Consider the following 19290-nt stretch of genomic DNA (forward strand, 5'->3'; position numbering starts at 1 on the left):
CTATGCATCGTGAGAGGGTGTGAAACCCCAGTACCATCATCCAGACATGTGGCCTCACCACGAACTTCTGGATGATCTGGGATTGTCTTTCCAGTGCCATGTACTGCCCCGAGTATACAGTCCTTCATCCCATTTCGGGATATTGTAAGCAAGTCGGTGCGGGACGGGGGAAGCAGGTTGCAGATGGCGTGCTGTCAATGTCTCCTGCGTGATCCATGCCACAATACGAGGTCGTCTCTGAAGACCTGCTGCCTAATCGGCGTGGCTATCCCGTGCGGGTCGTTGTCTCGGTTTGAAACGCGGGAATAAAACCCCTTGCTGCGGCACTTTATATGGCGGTGATTCGAAAGCACACGCGCATGTATGTATGCCGCCGGGTATTACGACCAGATAAGACAACAACCACAAATACCGGAATAGATAACGGCCCGCGGACAAACGGACATGTTTCAGACACAGTGTCTCGTCATATTTCAAGTCTTGGCCGTTCCGTATCTTGAATCTAGTAGTACTCCATTCATGCGTCCGTCCGGCCCGCCTCCTCGTCGGCGGCTCCCTCCACCGTGCTCAACGGCCAGGCCATGACGCCCTGCCAGTAAGCACCCAGATGCTGCGCGATGGCCCTCACGACAAAGGCGCCGGCGTCGCCAAAGATCCAGAAGTGCCGGCAGCGATGCAGCAGCACCCCGTAGTAGGCCAGCACGACCACCGCCTCGGGCTGCAACCGCCTCAGCACATCGAGGTAGTCGGTACTCACCGTGACCGAAAACGCCGACGCGGCGTGTGGTCCTGCCACCGGCGTCGGCAAGTCCCTGTACATGTCAAAGGCCCATTGCAGCCGGTCGACGGCTTCTCGACACGCCGTCACCGTGGCGGGGCCGAGGTCAGAGGAATCGAGGAGGTCGTGGAGGGGGCGGCATTCGTGCCCTCCTTTGGACTCGCCTCTTGCGCCTGGCTCGACGTCCATGCGTGCCCTGTGGGTGAGTGTGAGGAGGGGCTCTAGCTCCGAGGCCACAAGGTGCTGCCAAGTTGGTCGTATGATGGCGCGGACGCCATGGTGGATGCGGAAGCAGTCCACGAAGCGGTTTACAAAGACGTGGAACTGCGAGTGGTGGAGGGCCCGGACGGAGGACAAGGTGTCTGCGAGGTCGTGGAGGGAGAGGGTGGCTGCGAAGAGGAATCGTGGGATGGAGGATGCCATGTCGTCGGGCGGCAGGGTGGACGAGAGCCTGGTGAAGCGCGCGATGGCGCGGGTTTGAAGCTCCGTGGCCATGTGGAGGAGCGGTGCCGGGTCTGGTGGCGAGGTTGTTGTCGCTTTGTGGAGGGCAGCGAGGGCGAGCACCTCGTCTATGAAGTACGGGTGAGAGGAGGCAAAGCGGAGGGCTATCTCGAGAATGTCGGTGTCCTGCCCGGGCGTCATGAAGAAGCTGTCCCTGGTGAGGGTGATGTGGTACAGAAGGGAGAGATGGTCTGCCGTGAAGAGGGGGGGATCCGACCATGACGGCTCGTAGGACTGCGGAAACGATTCGCCAAACGAGGGCAGAGGTGAGGGCTCGGATGTAGTTGGATGGGACTGCGTTCGTGATAGTTGCGGGAGGGCTGTGTCACTGGGCGTACGTGGTGTCCGGGCATCGCTTGAATTCCACGCTGTGGCCGACGGACTCGGGTCATCTGTACGGGCATGCGTCTCGGCATCTGACGCCGAATGCGATGGCGATAACCCTTTCCTCCGCAAGGGCCGGTCCTTGACGGGGGGAAACACACATGCGCGCTCTGCGATGGCGCAGTTTGCACAGGCGGGCCGGCGCTCGTCGCAGCGTATATGGCGCCGCTTGCACTCCACGCAGCCGTTTCGGGATTTTCGGTGAGATCTGCGATGCGCCTTGGGCTGCTGCTGCGGGCTTGTGCCGCCGGGTTGAGGCATGGTGATTCCGCGATTCCGGGAGTCGGTGAGCCAAGTGAGGGAATTTGGAGGTGTCCGTGGTGTGACTGGGCCTGCGTAGCCTTTCAATGTTCGTGGCTATGCTGCGCGCCCTGGAAAGGGGGGGACGACGCGGACGCCGTGTTCGACATGGAGGTTGATGCCGTCATGGGCATTGGGCTATGCCAGACCATGTGGTGAGGTTTTGACGTCGGCTTGTCAGAGTTGCTTAAGTCAGCAGCTTTCGGCCGTCGTCTTGGTGATGCAGCTTAACCGTGGCAACTAGGAGATTACAGCCGTTTACTTTTTCTCTTTTCCCTTCTTTTTCGTTTTGCAAATGTTTAAACTCGAATTTTGCTCTGTACATGGCCTGCAATTCTATCGAATCTACCAATTTGCTCCCTTCGCCGTCTAAAATGCCAACACGCTCAACAAGACTATCACCATCAAATATCAAAAAGCCAACCCAACATAGACACAACACAGCTCCATTCCCGCAAGATGGCTCTACTCACTTGCCCCCCGGCCGAACCTCATCCTCCCCGGGCCCCGAATCAACCACGTCCCACGCCCTCGGCTTCCTCAACTCCCCACGGCTCAAGTGCCCTGGATACACAACCCCGTACACCACCATGGTGCCAAACATCAAGGCCGCATCAAAAACATACAGCGTCCACTCATGCGTCAGCAAATAGCCCTCCTTGCCCATGATGTACTCCACGACCCTAAACACCGACCGCACCAGAATCAGCGCGCTCGTCGCGTACAGCATCATCATAATCCTGACCCAGCCCGCGTCCATGCTCGCCGCCGACGGCCACCTCCTCATCCGGACGTGGAAAATCGCCGCCGTCATGGCAAACAGCCCAAACATGACGATTTGCACAATAAGCCCGACGAGGATGATGTTCTCTGCCTTTTTGGGGTCAAAGTTCTTCACCGCCATGAGCCCTGCACCCGTCGACTGCACCAGGAACGACAAGACGTCGCCCAGCACAAATGCCTTGGTGAGCCAGTTGACGGGGATGAGGGAGTGGCGCTCGCCGTGGATGCTGCGCATGAGCCGCCCGAGCGTCATGTAGATGGAGGCGGCGAAGAGCGCGGGCGCCACGAGGATGAGCACCGACTGCATCACGTACGGGCCGAGTTGGTCGGTTTTGTCGCGCGCGTACGCCCGGGCCACGTAGCCTAGGAACTGGACTGCGGAACCGAGTCTTGCGTCAGTATGTATCTACATGTACGCTTGAAAGCCGTCTCATGCTGATGCGGTGGTGTGGACTTACACAGTCCGCCGAGGACAAAAGGTATGCTGAACCACGTCCTCGTCTTGGCCATCCGCCAGCCCACGAAGCCCGTTGCTCCCGCAAACAGGACCACGAATATGATTGCTGCTGGTGTCGACGGGAGGTAGTCCCAGAGGTAGTAGTTGCCCCTGTATGGCTTTAGTTCTGCCATATTTCGCTGTGTTTTTATCACCGGTACCCTCTCCAAATGGAAACTAAAACCAGGATTTGAGAAGGGTGAGAAAAGAACAGAAAAAAAAAAAGCAAGTAAGAAGGGAAAAGAGGCAAAAAAGTCAAAACTCTCAGGGACCAAGAGCCAATGCTGATTAAAAGAAAACAAGGGCTAGCTGAACAACGAGTATATTATATATATTTGTCCGAGCTCAGCTTCCAACTATCGAGTCCTCGTCCCACCTGTTCTACTTGACACTTTCGTGCGGCTTGCGTTAGCTGTAACCAAATGTGGGTACTAGTGCAAGTCAAAATCCGTGTATTTCAAGTTTCGAGAAGACCCTGGTTACCTTGGAATTGCCAAATCTGAGTTTCCATGTCCCTCTATACGCGTATTCGCTACCGCCCCACATGCAAAATACGCGTATCTGCGACCAGCTTACGCGGTCCGAGGCCCAGGTTCTTGGCAGTTCGCAATTGTTTCTCGGATAGATCCTTAGCTGCCAAGCTGATGACAAGTCCAGCATGATGTAGGGCTGTCAAAATTTTGTCTTGCTGCACCTACTTGACGGCATTTTGTCTGTGACTGCAATCGCCAATCACGTCGCGGGTAGGTCCTGTACATGGGACAACTTTCCAATACGGGCTTTCAGCTTCCGGCTATGATGCACTGCATACTTGACTTGACACGGGTATATTGAAATTTTAATCGTCAAAGCCCTCAAATTCGTCATCCTTCGACGCGGCGTTTGTGCGATTCTGCTCTCGGACCTGCTTAATGAGCTCGTCTAGTTTCATCTTGTCCAGCTTTTGATCATCCGTCATGGTGGCGTTCTTTTCGGCCTCTTTCTTCTTGTATCTCTTCTCACGTCTCTCGTTGCGGTGCTCCTGCTGTTGGTGCTTGCCGCTCCACGCCTCGTTCTTCCTCTTGCGTTTCTTGTCATCCTTCTTCTCGATTCCCTCGCCGTTCTTTGCGGCCTCCATTTCTTCTATCCTTGCCATTTCGCGCGTCTTTTCCTTGTATGCGAATGTATCCCAGTCCATTTCCACACCCAGCGTCTTGTCTCCCTTCCAATTCTTGAGCTCTGGCATCCTCGGCATTCGGAGCAGTCCCCATGCGTTTGCCAAGTCTATCCAGTCAAGATCAGAGACTCGGAATATTGAAGTTGCTTGGTGTGCGCCGTAGCTTCGCACCCAGCTCACAAATGCCTTTTGTGCTTTATCGTAGATGGCCCTGTCTGTTTTTGCCAACTTGCGTATTTGATCTACAGCAGCGGCAGCATCTTTTTCTGATATAGAGATCTCCGGCTTTTCTAATGGAGTAATTGGCGTCTTGCGAATTTCCAGGAACCGTACGTAGTCTTCTTCCCGCCCGGGGTGGAGCATGACGACTGCCAATCCTTTTCTTCCAGCACGCCCAGCTCTTCCGCTTCGGTGGATAAACACTTTGGGATCAGACGGTGCATCAATTTGCACAACTAGATCAACCTGGGGAATGTCAAGGCCACGAGCTGCCAAATCGGTCGTTAAGAGAACAGTGGGAGAAACAGAGTTTAAAAACCTGTTGAAATTCTTCTCCCGCACCTTGGCCGGGTGTTTTCCGTGTAGCGGTATTAATGAAAACTGAGCCGGAAGCAGGCCCGACAGGACATGTTGAAAGTAGTCGACAGCTGCACACGTAGACAGAAAGACAATCGTCCTTTGCGGGGTGATGGGTAATTTTTCGAGAAGTTGCGCCAACGCCGGTAGCTTTTGTGTCGCCGGTTTGATGAGATAGGCCATTTGCAAGCTAGCCGGAGTTTTTCTATCTTCCAATACTCCACCGTCCTTCATCTTGACTCGAACTTCAATTTTGACGGGATTTCGCAGACCAACTCGAATGATCTCGCCCACGGCTTCGCTGACACTGGCACTAAACAGACCAGTACGTCGCTGCTTAGGCAAGTGTGAAATGATATTCTGAAGGTCCTGTTTAAATCCCAAATCAAGCAGTCGATCCGCCTCGTCCAGGACAAGCATTTCGAACGAGGATTGGGGGCAATGGACATGCGGCGACGACAACAGTTCAACCAGCCGTCCAGGGGAAGATATTAAAACGTTTGGGCTATGGCGCATAAAGTAACTCAAATCCTGTGCCGTAGTGGTGGTACCTCCAACAAGTAATTGGGGTACAATAACGGGGGTCGTGGTCGAGGGTCGCTTCTCCTCGTCGTTGAGATTGGGTAAAATTTCCGCAGACGGCGGGTGGAATGCTAGTAATGAAAGGAGAACGGAGTGGATCTGAGCAGCGAGCTCTCTTGTAGGCGAGACAATGATGGCGGCGACATGGTGTTTTTTGGTCGGCTCTTCGAGGCGCAAAATCCTTTGCACAATGGGGATTAAAAAGGATAGTGTTTTACCACTGCCTGTGACGGCCTAGGCAAGTCATGTCAGGATTGGTGCCACGACAGAAAAAAAGAATCGATTCGCGAAAATATCTTCATACCTCAACTACCACATCCTTGTTGCCCAAAAAGTGCGGCATGGTAGCAGCTTGGACTGGTGTCATGCGGGAAAACCCCATGGTGGACACAGCATCCAGGATCCATTCTGCGAGTGGTGGCGTGAGCGATTCCCACGCTCTGGGATCCCTCTTGCGAATGACCTTTCCAGGAGCCATGACGGACTGTGAATGACAATGCTGGATGTTGCCGCCGATGGAGGGACCATTGTTAAACAAAAAGTTGTCGCTATCGCCAGAGGCTTGATCTTATCAGCACGTGACTGCACAAGTATCTTTACTTACATTGCCGTGTCTGCTTAGCGCGCATATTAGTATTCGCTACATGTGCAGTATTTTCTGGTGCTGGTGGTGGCTGCTCCGCCCTGACTGTCTTCGGCGACGGCTGCCTCCCGCACTGGCAATTGCAGTTGACGCCTTCAGGTGCTCGCGTGAGCACCAGACCATCTAAAAAATAATTAGTGCCCGCATGTGCACTATGGGCTCAGGCACACACGACCATCACAGGGAGGCCCGTCTGCCATTAACATTGTATTCGTGTCTCATCACCATCACGTACACAAACTGTATGCGCACAACTACCTTAAGTACCTAGGTAGCCATCAAACACAACGATAGACAAGAGCACCGAAAGAAAACCCTCTCGTAAACGGCCATGGCCATGATACCACTCCATGCTCTGTAATCACATGCCTGACCCATGGGCCATGGCTCTGGCCGGGGACGGCAAACCCGTGGGCCCCGTCTGGTCTGGGGGCGCAAAATTTCTAAACCCCGACGCCTCCGTCTGCTAACACCTCCACATCCATCCCGTGTCTGCGTCACAAAAAAAGACAGAAAGGTGTCCCGTGGTTCCCAACGCTTCCTCTGTCACGGCTCTCGCATCCTTCTCTCTCGCCTTCCCTCCCCCGACCTTCATGCACGCGCTGTCCCATTCCGGCCGCCGCCATTCCTCAAACTCGTCATCGTGCAGTAGGGGACGCTCCCTCTGCTGCCTCTCTGGACTTCACACTGGATCCGATAGAGTCCGCCAGCTTCCCTCAGCAAGGACCCTCGACGCTTCATAGCCAGTCCGCCGTCGTTGCTCCGATTCAAGGCTCAGAGCCTGCGCCAACATCTCTGGCGCGACGGTCGCGCCTCGATAAATACACCGATTCCTCTCTCCACTCCTCTGCTGCTGCTTCGCCTGCGGCCGCCGCCGGTCCAGCCCAACAACATCTCTGGCCCTCTCACCACGTATCGCTTCATCGCGTTGTTGTCGGGGCCGTCCGCTCCCCTGCCCTGCCACCGGTATCCTTCACCATGTCTCTACGTCGCAAGGCCGCATCCTCTGTCCCCGAGACACCTCGCATCATCTCGCCGAGTCCCGACCCCCCGGAGCACGACGCGGGCTACTCGGCACCCACGACGCGCTCGGCGGCCCGGAGGAGAATGGCGTCCTCTCAGCACTCTCAAGACGAACATCCGCAACAAGACGATGTCGACGACGAGGTTCCCGGCCTGCGGAGGTCCCGCACCAGAAGTAGATCGCCAATCGACTCCCGAACAATGGCCCGCATGACACCAAGCAACTCCAGCCTCGCCATGAAACCTTTGTCCAAGGAGCCTTCTGAAAAGGTCGTCACAAATGGCAAGATATCTGCTTCAAATGGGCACCTGGCCCCTCCCCAGCCTGCCACGCCCTCGGGCTGGTCCTGGCGGGACTTTAGCCGCAGTCCCAGCCCCCTCGGCCTCATCCCCATCCACCGACACTGGCGAACATTCGTGCACAAACACGAGGTGCCTCGCAAAGCCCTCCACGTCTCGATAGGCTTCTTCGTGGTGTGGCTGTACACGACGGGGACGCAGACGCAGGCTGTTCCCCCGTATCTCATGGCCGGACTGATTCCCATTGCTACGACAGACTGGCTTCGACACCGATACGCCGCGGTGAACAGGCTGTACGTGCGCCTTCTGGGTGCGCTCATGCGCGAGAGCGAATACTCTGGATATAATGGCGTCATATTCTACCTACTTGGCGCCTGGGCCGTCTTGTACTTTCTCCCCAAGGATGTGGGCGTCATGAGTGTTTTGCTGTTGAGCTGGTGCGACACGGCCGCCAGTACGTTTGGGCGTCTTTGGGGTCGCCATACACCTCGGATCCGTCGTGGCAAGTCGCTGGCTGGTTCCTTTGCCGCCTTCTTGGTCGGCGTGGCTACGTCATTCTTCTTTTATGGCTGGTTGGTCCCCGTTATCGGACCCATGCCTGGGGACGAGAACTTCATGTTCAAGGGTACCCTCTCGCTGCCAGCTGCCGTGGCAAGCGCTCTCGGTGTGTCTCGGGCTGCAGCTACTGTGTCGGGCACTTTGGCCTTGTCCATCATGGGCTTGTGGTCTGGTTTTGTTGCTTCTGCCAGTGAAGTGATTGATATTTTTGGCTGGGACGATAATTTCACCATACCAGTTCTCAGCGGCATTGGCATCTGGGGTTTCCTGAGGCTTTTCACTTAAAGCAGTCTTTCTTCAGTGTATTTCTGCCGTTACATTTGGCATCTATCTCTCAACATCTACTGGTCCACTTCACTACATTGGGTGTTTTTTTTTTCTTTTGTACCTGACCAAGATTCTGGGGCTTGTGCGCATGGACATGGCCGGCGTTTTGGGGTCTCGGGATGTCTGCCAGGGGGACTGGGGAACCGTCAAATGGGAGACGAATAAGGATGCGTTGGATTATGGCTTGGCGGATACTATGGAATTTGAGACATGGAAAGACCAGACTTACTTTATCTGTAGACAGACTTTTTATATACAGACTAATCGTTAGCTAAGAGACCATCAGAAGTAGCATAGTAATGAGCACCGTGAATTACTGTTAAATGAGACGACCCCATCCTTTCATCAGAGTCGTATCGCCTTCAAGAAGGCCGACTCTAGTTTGTGCAAGGCAAGCTTGTAACGTCAGCCCCAAACTTGAAGGTCACCATGCAGCAGACACCAGGAGTGCGTGGCGAACTGCATTAATGACGTGCAGTAACTATACTGTGAGGGCCAACTATATTGAGCTGGCGCTGCTGGTATAGTCCTCGTGATTTGTGGCCTGGAATCCACCAGACGGCTTCCATTATCAAACATCTTCAGTGACCTCACTGATTCTTCGGTCGAACATGAGTCTTCCCTTCCGCCACCCCCTTCCCCCTCAAAAAGCACATCGCCCTTCAACAGTAGGCAGCCAGCAAGCAGCCCTTTCCCTGTGCTGTCCACCAGGACACGTTCGACTATGCATGCCAAGCTTGTATGGCTGGGACAGGGATGTCCCAAGTAGCGGTAAGCCAGTGTCACGGGCACTTTACACTCCTCCCTGTCAACTTCCCTCGCCGGATGAAATACTAGTTACTAACAGAGAAGGTAGCCAAGGTAGCCAACTAACATGGTGCATATTTTACCGCAATAGATAATGCGATAGACCTCGCGGAGTCTAGAAGTTGGTAAAGATTTGTCTCGCCGCAAGTCCTGCCTATGAGAAGATGCCCCATCATCAGGTTCTTGCAGGAGTTCTTTCTTCCATGCATGAGTTGTCCCTCTTCGCTGGGAGGAGGCGTGTGCGTCCACACCGTGCCATTCAGAATTTCCACTTCGAGTCCTAACCCTGCTGCTGAGTTGTCCCTCGGGATACATCCCATCATGTCAACCCATGTGTCGCGCACAGGCTTGTGGTTTCCATTAGTCGCTCGTCGGCCTGGCGAACCGAATTATTGGAATATGGTGGCTTGTTTCCTCGCCCCCAGCGAATTCTCAAGACACTCCGAAGGTCCCTTACCACACATAAGTTGCCGGAGATTATGGCGTGCGTCAGTGTCCTCTGTCGCAAAAGGGGGGACCAGACTTGTCCAATTTCAGTTTTTTACGAGGGCTATGAAACTTATTGGTCTCCCGAATACGCCACATGTATTGTAACTTTTGCCAAAGTGTTGATAAGAGGTTTCCGGCACCACAAGCACGAGAATGGTCTATGAGAGGTTTCTCACTGGGTGTACTGATCCAAGTCAATGATAAAGATCACAACCCACGGTGGCCCGCATGCTCGCTCATGAGTATCCATTGCTATACCGATTCCTGCATGAGCTGAGGCGACGCGGCTAGTCGCTTCATGAGTGGATGGATGGATTGAGCACGAAAGAGAAATGGTCTCGTCAGATGTTATGGACTTACACACCCCTCCATGGACCCCCCTCCCATGTACGCCAGAGACTCGTGGAAGTGGAAGTGGAAGACACCAGAGAGGTACTATGGTTTAGGAAGCCCAAGGGTTTGCCTCCGTTCGACTAATCGGGTGTAAGTGAATGATGATTCTGGTTCCGAAACAACCTAGTAGTTTCTTGTTGGTATGTCATGATGAGAACACAAGACCGCTAGCTTTGCTTTTTCTCCCCAGCGGGGGAGGGGCAGATCGAAGAACTCGCAGAAAACATTTTGCCATGCTTTCTCAGGTTTCAAAGCACGCATCAGCCAATCAAGTTTGCAAATAGTTTTGGTCGCAGGGTTAGCTCAATTGCTTCTTCCATGACCCTGGGATCTCCGATTACTTCGCAACAGGTCGGTCAGTGGAAATTTGGCGAAGGTGGGTAGGCAGCCAGTTGGCGGAATGAAGGGGCCTCACCCTACATCCCCAGGATAGATTGGTGAGCTGGTGAGCAAAGTTTCGAAGATGTCTGGAGTTTGGTGCATATCAACAAGGGGAGAGGTCATTACCATTCTAATGCTTGGGTATGGGACTGTAGGATTATTGATGCATAATGTCGGTGCCATCTGTACTCCATACGTACATACACAGGTGGTACTTGCCAGGGATCAAATATGATGCACAGCGGAGGCAGCGAGATGACGATTGCCCAAAGCGTCAACAGTGCATTCGCTGCAGCTTGTTCGATATCGGCGAGGTAAACTGGACCTTCCGTTTCAGCATTGACGGCCGTATTTGCTAGGCAGGTGCTACGGCAGAAGCTGGGGACTGGGGACGTGTACACCTGCAAGTGCCTGGTGAAGTCTGGTGCCAAGTACTCAGTAGGTACCTGTACCAGGGCAGCCGGCAGTCTTTGCAGAGCAAAATACGTCAGAGAACTCCAACATTGAAGTCATTTTTCAATGCAACTTTGCGAGACACGCTTGCCAAGGCACAACACAACCGGACACATCTTGGAGCCGCAGCCGCAGCGTCAGCACCAGCACCAGCACCAGCACAAGCAAGCAGCAGGCCACGGCCTCGTCACACATAAGCCCGGCGGGTTGCTGGCTTTCGGGGAGTTATGTGGTTGTTATCTTGACAACGCATCATCATCCACAGCACGACGGCTTGTCCGATTCAACGCACATGTGCCTGAACCTCGGTGCCATCCACTCTTGACTTGCGCATCCAACAATATGCGGCTGCCAGCGTGGATCCCTAGGGTGTGCACCACATGCATGCTGTCGATGCTGTCAATGCCATGGAACCAACGCCCACGTTGTGCTGGGAAATCCAGTGCTGCTTTTGGCTGCTTCTACCAACTTGGCCTCGTCGCGCTTGTTTCTGGTGCAACACTGGATAATGCATCACGCCCTCACTCCATCTCTTTCCGCCCCTTTTGGTCCTCCATGTACGTCTCAAGTTTGCCGTTTTGCTGCTCTGGCTGCTCTGGTATTGGTCTCCTGGCCACACCAGTTGACAGCAGCCCGATTGTGCATGCCGCCCTGCTTTTTTCTTTCCTGATTCACTTTTTCACGTCCCGCCCCTTGGTGCGAAAAAGACCAGACCAAACATTGAAGACAAACACAGCCTTCGGCCACCAAGTATATTGCGGTCTGCCTGTCACCCACTTCTTGATAACCGTCTCCTTGAACCCTTCGTCTCTGATCATGGCCTTTCCCTGCTTGGCTTTGGGGTGATTGGAAACCCCGTCTGCTAGTGCAGCCACCACTTCATTTGGCTTGATAGAGAAGTCTTTGTCACATCACCAGCCAATTTCATGAGTTTCGGTGGGCCGCGTCTCCATGCTTGCCGTGTTTCTCTGCCATTGATTGTATCCCACCATGACTACTCTGGACATTCCCACCACCTCTACATACGAAGCTATGTACAGTAACTTACTTGGATGCTCCGTACCGCTGGCTTCTAGCCTCCCTGCGAGCACTTTTTCTCTTTCTTATGTTCTTGGAAACGGCCAGTGTCCGCCGATCCGTGGTCAATAAAGTGGTCCTTTCGCCCCTCGGCATATGCAGTCTCCTTGTCGTTGGTGTTGCCGGACTAAAATCTAAATCCCACGCCCATTGAAGCTTGGAAGAATTTGCACCGCAGGCGCACGTTCGTGTCTTCGTTGGTCAATGCCTTCTCACTCCCACCCTCCTCCCCCTTGATGGTCCGACGTGTCCATGTCGGCTGCTGGCTCCCGAGCTCGTTGGCCCATCAATGTTCCCAAGTACTGTACCATGCCTGTTAACAAGGCCGCGAAAAAGTCTACGCCGTTCGAGGATATCGCTCCACCTTCACGGCCTTGTCGTCTTGTCGTTGGTCCGCATCATGCACGCCCGCCATGATCACCTCGTCGCAGGCTCCAATGCCCTCAGATGATACTCCGTACTTGTCCGGCATCGTTTCAAGCGGGGTATCATGATAATCGCTCTAACGAATAGATGAATGTTGTCAGGTCTGCTTCAGTTGGAGCATAGGGTCCGGGGAGGGTCCGGGAAAACTATAAAAGGGCCTCCTGTGTTCAGGATGAGTCGGATTCCTTCTTCTTCCCTTTTTATTTTCTTGTCATACATCTCCCAAGCAAGTCTTGTTCCTCCTTGTAAAGTCTCGCCATCACCAACCAACCCCCATTGTGTTGCGTGTCTGCACAACCATACTATCAAGTGTAACATCATAGCCATTCACAACATCACCCCTTGCCGCAACAACATCATATTTTCATTCCAGTTCTTGCTCAGAACGGAGTTTCTAGTTGTCACACATCCACAGCCTGCGGCTTTGTGACACTATTAAAAAGACGACGGATCAACGCGTCCATCAACACCACGACCATCATCATCATGTCCGGCCCGTTCCCAACAGTGTCCTACGCCATGCCAATGGCGGTTCCTGGAAAGGGCAATCAGTACCCCACGTACACTCATTACTCCATGTCTCCCCCGGAATGCGACGACGACATGAGTTCTGCGTCGGGTGTCCCATCCTACGGTAACAGTGGATACACGGGCTCTGCTAGTTACATGGGCTCAAACGACTATGACAGCGCCAACTCGGCTAGTGGCATTGATTTCCAGGAGTACATGCAAGAGCGTTTTGCAAACTCGTTCAATCCCATCCCACTCGACCGGAGCATGGCGGTTCAAGCGCAAACGTAAGTCATTTGCCCCGCGAACCCCCGTGGCGGTTTTTTTGGTCCGTCCGGACCCTCCCAGCATAGCAACAGCAGGGACTGTCAACATTGAGTTTACCCATGTATTTGTTTACAAACCCTGACTGCGTGAAAACAGCTCCGGAAAGTTGAATGCGAAGCACCGCGAGCTCATGGACCTGCAAAAGCAGGCACAGGCTCGTCTCGCCAAGACGAGGGAGCGATTCCAAGACGGAATGCGAGACGCCCGCGAGGTGCGGGGAGATTTGGAGTGGACACAGAAGAAAGTCTCGTAAGTGCATTCTCAACTGGCCTTGGACAATGTCCTCATGACGTAGCGACGCCCGCCGCCTGGGGGAATTGCGACAAGGCCCCTCGCCTGTCTTTGTCTCTTCTCCCCCCACGGGCCAGCGTTGCTTCTGTAGGCGCTTCATTTAAAGCAGCTTGAGAAGCCAGCTAACAAACTTCTCATCTCAGATCACTGCAAGCCAAAGCTTCTCGTAAGCACCCCAAGGAGTATCGTAAGGCTCGCGAGCGACATCCTTCTCCCGAGTATTAAAGAACGTGGCCTCTTTTCATTTTCTACGCTACGCGGTGTGCAATTTTCATTATAGTTTGAAGCGATCAAAAGGCCATTTTATCTTTCGACATGTCTCCTTGGTTCAGCGGCAAATTCCGCAAAAAGATATTTACACGGCGTTTCTACGGATGATAGCTGCAGGGAGAGTTTATGAACTATGCGCAACATGGCGTTTACACATAGTGCTTTATATCAGGATATTCCTGTATCACATGAGGTCAAAATTGCGGTGACAGCGCGGCAATCTTGCATTGCGTTGGCGCGCGATCCCTTGCTGCTTTTACTGACCCCCCCTGGCCTCGAGCGGCAATTAGCCGCCGACTTTCTGTCCTCTCCACAGCGATAGGGCGTGCGGGGGGTTGAATAGTGGCTATTTCACGAAGTTACGAGTTATGATTGGATGGGAATTGGGTCGGATTTTGGCATCTTGCAACACCAGGTACACCTCGCTTTCTTGCGTCTGGTGGGAACCGGCATCTATTCTGGCGCCTGGGCGTGTGAACTGAAAACGGACGGCAGGGCTGCAAGGGGCCCCTGCTAACCCAGCAGATCGGTTCCAGCTGCTCGGGTGCTGTAGTGTGAGGAGGAAGGACGATGATGGCCGAAAATGTCCCGAGCAGAGAATCTGAGATCACGAGGGCCGGCACGGAGGGTGGAAGTTGTGACTGGTGGACAGGGAGGGGCCTTTCCTATTGTGGTGTATGCTGCTCCTTTTGGTAACGACTGTAAAGATGACAATCTTTTTCATACTACTGTGCCTTGCAGTAGTACATAGTGTGTCCTAGATGAGTGTCTCTATAGCAAGACTCTCCCATGGCGTACAATGGATCGACTGAATCCCAGGCTTCTCGCCGACCATGTGCCAGTGCCAAGACATGTCTGTCCTCCAATGAAAGTCGCATAAGCATCAACGATGAAGGCATTCATTGGAGAAGCCCTGGAGTCATGAATATCATGTGATTGGCCCTGGCACATGACGAATTTGTTGAAACCGTTCCTGAACTAGGAAGCTGTGTAGTTGAGTGGGTCACGTGACCACCTTGAACCAAGCTCCTGTCGTTCCTTTCTCAGACCTTGACAAGGCAAAAGCTCATTCAGATTTTTCGTATTCCAATCCTTTGGGGCAAACCAACGTAATGATACAGTCCGTTTGTGATCTCTGTTGTCCATCTTCTGCTGGTGAAATCATCGGCACCGACAACATGGCGTCGGTCAAACACTGGGTGCTGGGTGCGCTTGTCTGGCAACCCAAGTGCCCATTGATTCAAGACCCATCCTCCTTTCAAGGCGTTCCCATGGATTCTCATTCGACGTGCTGTCGTAGTAGCCCTCGTACCAGACTCTCGAGTCTCCCGCCTGCGACGCACCATGACGACCTGGGAACTGCGCTGGTGATCCGACGAAGCCTGTTCCCGGGGCAGGACGGGCTGGCAAGCCGTGATGAAGGGGAGGTGCCTGGAGTGCCGTTTCTTCAGAGCGCTTCTGAAGTGTGCTCTCGTCTTGTCCTTCCTCGTCGTCCAGGTTGATCTCATCTGCATTTGCTTGGTTCCCTGGTTCCCCTTTCGACACGCTGCTGTGGTTTCCCAGAGGCGTTGAATTGGATCCCGTTGGAGCAGCTTGGGCACCGGGCGCAGGCTGCGCGACCGACGTGACTGTGTCCACGGCCGGGTTATATCGCCTCTTCTTCTGGGGACGGTCCTGCGCACCAAAGGTTGAGAAGCCCATGGCGGCGGCCATGGCGGCTGCGTCGGCGTCTGCTCCTGGATCCATCGTGTGTGAGGAGCTGCTCCGGGGCGGGTGAGTTTGAGCGTGCGATGGAGCTGATGCTCTTCACCGCAAGTGTGGGGTTGTCGAGAGGGAAGAAGGAGCACTGGTGTCGTGACGTGGTGGATGGATGGTTGTTTGGGGCCTTGGGGGTGGGTTGGGGTCGACTGCATATACCAGACTGTACGGAGTACATAATTGGGATAATTGGGTGGGGCGGAATGTAGCAGGCCCTCTCTCCTAGGACCAGGGCGTTGTATCCCCCACGGTGTGCGAAGGCTCCAATGAAGTATTTGCAGGGATATATATCCAATAAGAAGCTATGTCCTTAAGGGTACCTATTTTTACTAGTAAATTTAATAATAATAAAAGTCTTTATAAGAAGGCTAATTATAAATTACTACATTAAAATATACTAAAATTAGGCTGTTATTGAGGTTATCCGAGGTTATTAGTTACCTGCAGGGGTGTTGTGGGGCGAAATACTTACTGGAGCCTTCGCACAGCGTAGGGGATTGACGACCCGGGTCTCGGATGGTTGTAACTATTTCATAACTGTTTGGACAGATTCTTGGGCTTCTTCCAAAATTTTTGCCATGGTAGCCTCGACTATCTTAACGCACTCCTCATTGTGTCCATTCAAACATATTTGAACTCTAGGTGCCGCAGAGAGTCCAGAGTCTTAGTCGTTGCCTGTCGCCACGTCACGATTCACGGGCCAGCGTCAAAGAAGGTGCTGAACTCACAGTAGCTAACCTACACACACCGCTGCATGTGGGTTCAGGCCCGCGTGTCATTATTGACATGGAATGCGCAACGTTTAACCTCCAATCCCAGGACAAATTTCAGTCCAACTCGCTTATCTACTTAAGTACCCTCGAACATGTCACCCAACCCAAGCGCCAGCACTAATTAGTGCCGACAACCAAACTATGGATAAGAGTCAACTCAACGTCTCGTGCGTTACCACCAATCTTTATCCCCGCAGCGTTCGAAATGGCCCTACTGATGCTTCTGAGCGTACGGAGAGCGCAGACGGTCCGGACTGGTGGCCGCACCGTGGGCAGGGATGCTAGACAGTGCCTGGCTCCCGATTCGAATTCACGATCTGGGGTGCATCTCCGGCGCCGGAAGGGCTTGGGATGTGCTTTGCGGCGGCTGGGTTATGGCATGGGCTGCGCGGGAAGGATCGGCACACATGGACTTTGGCCAGTCAATAATACCGGGCTCAAGCTTCTGAAGTGTGGTTGGAGTACTGTATGGTCGAGGTGTCAAAAACAGCGGGCCGGGACTATGCATGCATAACGTCAATACTTTACCGAGTCTGTACATCTTATTAGCCACATGCACCGCCTGCCTGCGCAGCAAAACATTAATAGATGGGCTTCGTACTCCGTAACGAGGTGAGCATCAAGGTACTGTCCTTGACAGATACAAGAACTGAGATCTAATATTAGCAATTTGGTTGCTAGATGGCTTAGATTAACGACAAGTATATGGCGTCTGGTAACACGGACTAAAATAACCACGTCACACTCGGGCTTTTATCTCGGATCTGTGAGATTCCGGTGGTTGGTACGAACTAGATCTCAGTTGCGACTACACGACTTGAGTGTGTCGCAAACATCTCGCATTCTTTTGACAAGGCGTTCTTCTTCCTGCACGCTCTCTGCTTAATATGATACCCCAATCCTTTTGTTTCAAGACACTCACATAACCAGGGGCATGGTCTGAAACAGGAAGCCTCTCTCAATTGACAACAACCTCACCTCACAAGTTCACAACCCGCACAGGCACCATGGCCGAGCAAACTCCCCTGTCGCTGGCCCTCCCATCAAAATACATATCCAGCTCCGCAAGCGCATCGAACAAGTCACCCGCTCCAGATATCGAATGGCTCACCACAACGTGGACCGTCACCCATTCCACGCTTCACATGTGGCGGTCTGCTCGCAACGTCCGCATCACTTACAAGCCTCTCCCTTCCAAGGACGATGGCAAATTGCGCATCGACGACCTGGTGGAATACGAGCCTACCAAGTCGTCGGGTGTTCTCAAGACAGTCGCGGGAATTGATACTCGGTCCGCAGACGGAGGGTGGGACTGGAGGGGGAAAGGCTGGCTGTTCTTCGTCTCGAGTCATTGGGAATTGCTGGGCTGGGGAGAGGCCACGAATGCGGAGGGGAAGAAGGAGAGGTGGGCGGTGACTTGGTTTGCTCCGACCATGTTTACAAAGGAAGGTGTGGATGTGTATTGTGATTCTGAGGAGGGCCTAAGCGAGGGGACTTATTCGAGGATCGAGGCGGCGCTGAAGAAGATGGATGCCAAGGAGATTGTGGACATGACTGAGAAGGATATGAGGGCTGTTGAGATTAAGCTCCCGCGTGTGGAAAAGTGAAAAAGAACGGACAGAGTTTAGAAATTTTTGATTAGAGGGGCTGGCTATTACGGGTTGGTAATTGATATGTTGACACTCGGTATATTTATGCAGGAAGAATCAATATGGGTATCTGTATTCCATCTCTTCGGCTCGTTAATCATGATGTTGGCGACGAGACCCCCTCTCCCGAGAACGGGAGTCACGCCGATGTGACCGCGCCTGATCTCTGTCCCTCCTCCTCCCCCTATCCCAGTCTCTATCATAGCTGTCGTCTCGGGTGTCCCTAGACCGCTGCCGTCTTCTCCTAGACTTTGGTGATGCGCTCCGCCGTCTTGATTCTCCCTCGTCTCTCTGCCTGTGCCTCTCTCTTCGCCGCTCGTCCTTTCGCATCTGCCGCATCTCCTCCTCCCGCTCTTCCTGGAACCTCTTCCGCTCTTGTTTCAACTCTCTCACTCGTGAGGCTCCCTTTTTCATCACGGCTAGGGGATCGCTGGCGACTATTCGATTCGCATCTCTCCCCTTCCGCCTCGGATCGTCGTTACCCCAGACATCTTTCAGCGGCGCATCCTGCCTTGCGGCGTCCGCTTGGGAGTACCACGGGCTGTTGGTTCCATGCTTGCCAGCTGCGTTGGAAAAGCGCATGGTATATTGGTCTTCATATTCTCGCCTCTTCTTTTGTGCTTCCCTCTCTGCTTCTGGGTTCTTTTCGCCGTGTGCCCTAGTTTTCTCATCGCCAAACAGATCAATATGTCCGCGGTGGTCCACAATCGGTGCCGAGCTCGTTGGTTGTCGAGATAATTCCAGCGATCTGCTTGCAGGGTCTGTCCTCTCCTTCGCTATGCGTAGTTCGAAATCTGTATCATCCTCGCCATAGCGCTTTCGTTTTCGCCGCGTCTCCCCATGACGATTTGGGTCACTCTGCCTGCTTGATTTTCGCAGTACATCCAGGTCATCTTGTGCGTCGTCTTCTAATGGTGGCGGTACTTGGCCTCTGAGTATAGCCAAGCGGCGCTGCGCGTCGATTTCTTGCATGCGCTGCTCCTCTGCGTCTTCTGCTGCCTTGGCCGCAGCCTCGTCGCGGCGCACTCTCGCGATGTTGTCGGCATTATAGACGTTCCAGGACTTCTTCCCTAGGAGATGTCTATTGAAGGTCAGTGAAAGTCTCAAGAGACTTTGCAGGCCAGCGTGTATTCTTACAAGGGCATGATGGAATGGTGATGGGAGATCTCCAAGTGTGGGAATCAGAAGTCGAAGCAAATACGGCCATATGCAGGAAGAAGGGCATGAAGACCAACGATGCTTCACAAATCGTGGCCTATTTCTTTCATTCAAAAATGAT

At 53.5% G+C, this 19290-nt stretch overlaps 8 protein-coding genes across 8 annotated transcripts; 3 read left to right on the forward strand and 5 right to left on the reverse strand.

The window, feature by feature from the left end:
* Nucleotides 1-517: 517 nt before the first annotated feature.
* On the reverse strand, nt 518-1924 carry UPC2_2 (Sterol uptake control protein 2; the record flags this gene model as incomplete). The annotated part of the gene is made up of 1 exon (XM_014690407.1): nt 518-1924. One exon carries the CDS (start codon nt 1922-1924, stop codon nt 518-520), a length of 1407 nt encoding a protein of 468 aa, XP_014545893.1.
* A 508-nt stretch (nt 1925-2432) lies between these two features.
* On the reverse strand, nt 2433-3376 carry RTM1 (the record flags this gene model as incomplete). The annotated part of the gene is made up of 2 exons (XM_014690406.1): nt 2433-3121; nt 3205-3376. 2 exons carry the CDS (start codon nt 3374-3376, stop codon nt 2433-2435), a joined length of 861 nt encoding a protein of 286 aa, XP_014545892.1.
* A 704-nt stretch (nt 3377-4080) lies between these two features.
* SPB4 (ATP-dependent rRNA helicase SPB4) lies at nt 4081-6034 on the reverse strand (the record flags this gene model as incomplete). Its single annotated transcript, XM_014690405.1, has 2 exons — nt 4081-5790; nt 5861-6034. The coding sequence occupies 2 exons, from the start codon at nt 6032-6034 to the stop codon at nt 4081-4083; spliced, it is 1884 nt and encodes a 627-aa protein (XP_014545891.1).
* Nucleotides 6035-7177: 1143 nt separating this feature from the next.
* Nucleotides 7178-8365, forward strand: DGK1 (CTP-dependent diacylglycerol kinase 1; the record flags this gene model as incomplete). The annotated part of the gene is made up of 1 exon (XM_014690404.1): nt 7178-8365. The coding sequence occupies one exon, from the start codon at nt 7178-7180 to the stop codon at nt 8363-8365; it is 1188 nt and encodes a 395-aa protein (XP_014545890.1).
* A 4554-nt stretch (nt 8366-12919) lies between these two features.
* Nucleotides 12920-13786, forward strand: KXD1 (Biogenesis of lysosome-related organelles complex 1 subunit KXD1; the record flags this gene model as incomplete). The annotated part of the gene is made up of 3 exons (XM_014690403.1): nt 12920-13230; nt 13367-13519; nt 13705-13786. 3 exons carry the CDS (start codon nt 12920-12922, stop codon nt 13784-13786), a joined length of 546 nt encoding a protein of 181 aa, XP_014545889.1.
* A 1233-nt stretch (nt 13787-15019) lies between these two features.
* On the reverse strand, nt 15020-15577 carry G6M90_00g071710 (uncharacterized protein; the record flags this gene model as incomplete). The annotated part of the gene is made up of 1 exon (XM_014690402.1): nt 15020-15577. The coding sequence occupies one exon, from the start codon at nt 15575-15577 to the stop codon at nt 15020-15022; it is 558 nt and encodes a 185-aa protein (XP_014545888.1).
* Nucleotides 15578-17369: 1792 nt separating this feature from the next.
* On the forward strand, nt 17370-17969 carry G6M90_00g071720 (uncharacterized protein; the record flags this gene model as incomplete). Its single annotated transcript, XM_014690401.1, has 1 exon — nt 17370-17969. The coding sequence occupies one exon, from the start codon at nt 17370-17372 to the stop codon at nt 17967-17969; it is 600 nt and encodes a 199-aa protein (XP_014545887.1).
* A 135-nt stretch (nt 17970-18104) lies between these two features.
* G6M90_00g071730 (uncharacterized protein) lies at nt 18105-19156 on the reverse strand (the record flags this gene model as incomplete). The annotated part of the gene is made up of 2 exons (XM_014690400.1): nt 18105-19092; nt 19149-19156. The coding sequence occupies 2 exons, from the start codon at nt 19154-19156 to the stop codon at nt 18105-18107; spliced, it is 996 nt and encodes a 331-aa protein (XP_014545886.1).
* Nucleotides 19157-19290: the final 134 nt, after the last annotated feature.

The sequence above is a fragment of the Metarhizium brunneum genome, chromosome 4 (assembly GCF_013426205.1).
Source record: "Metarhizium brunneum chromosome 4, complete sequence".
Classification (NCBI taxonomy): Eukaryota; Fungi; Ascomycota; class Sordariomycetes; order Hypocreales; family Clavicipitaceae; genus Metarhizium; species Metarhizium brunneum.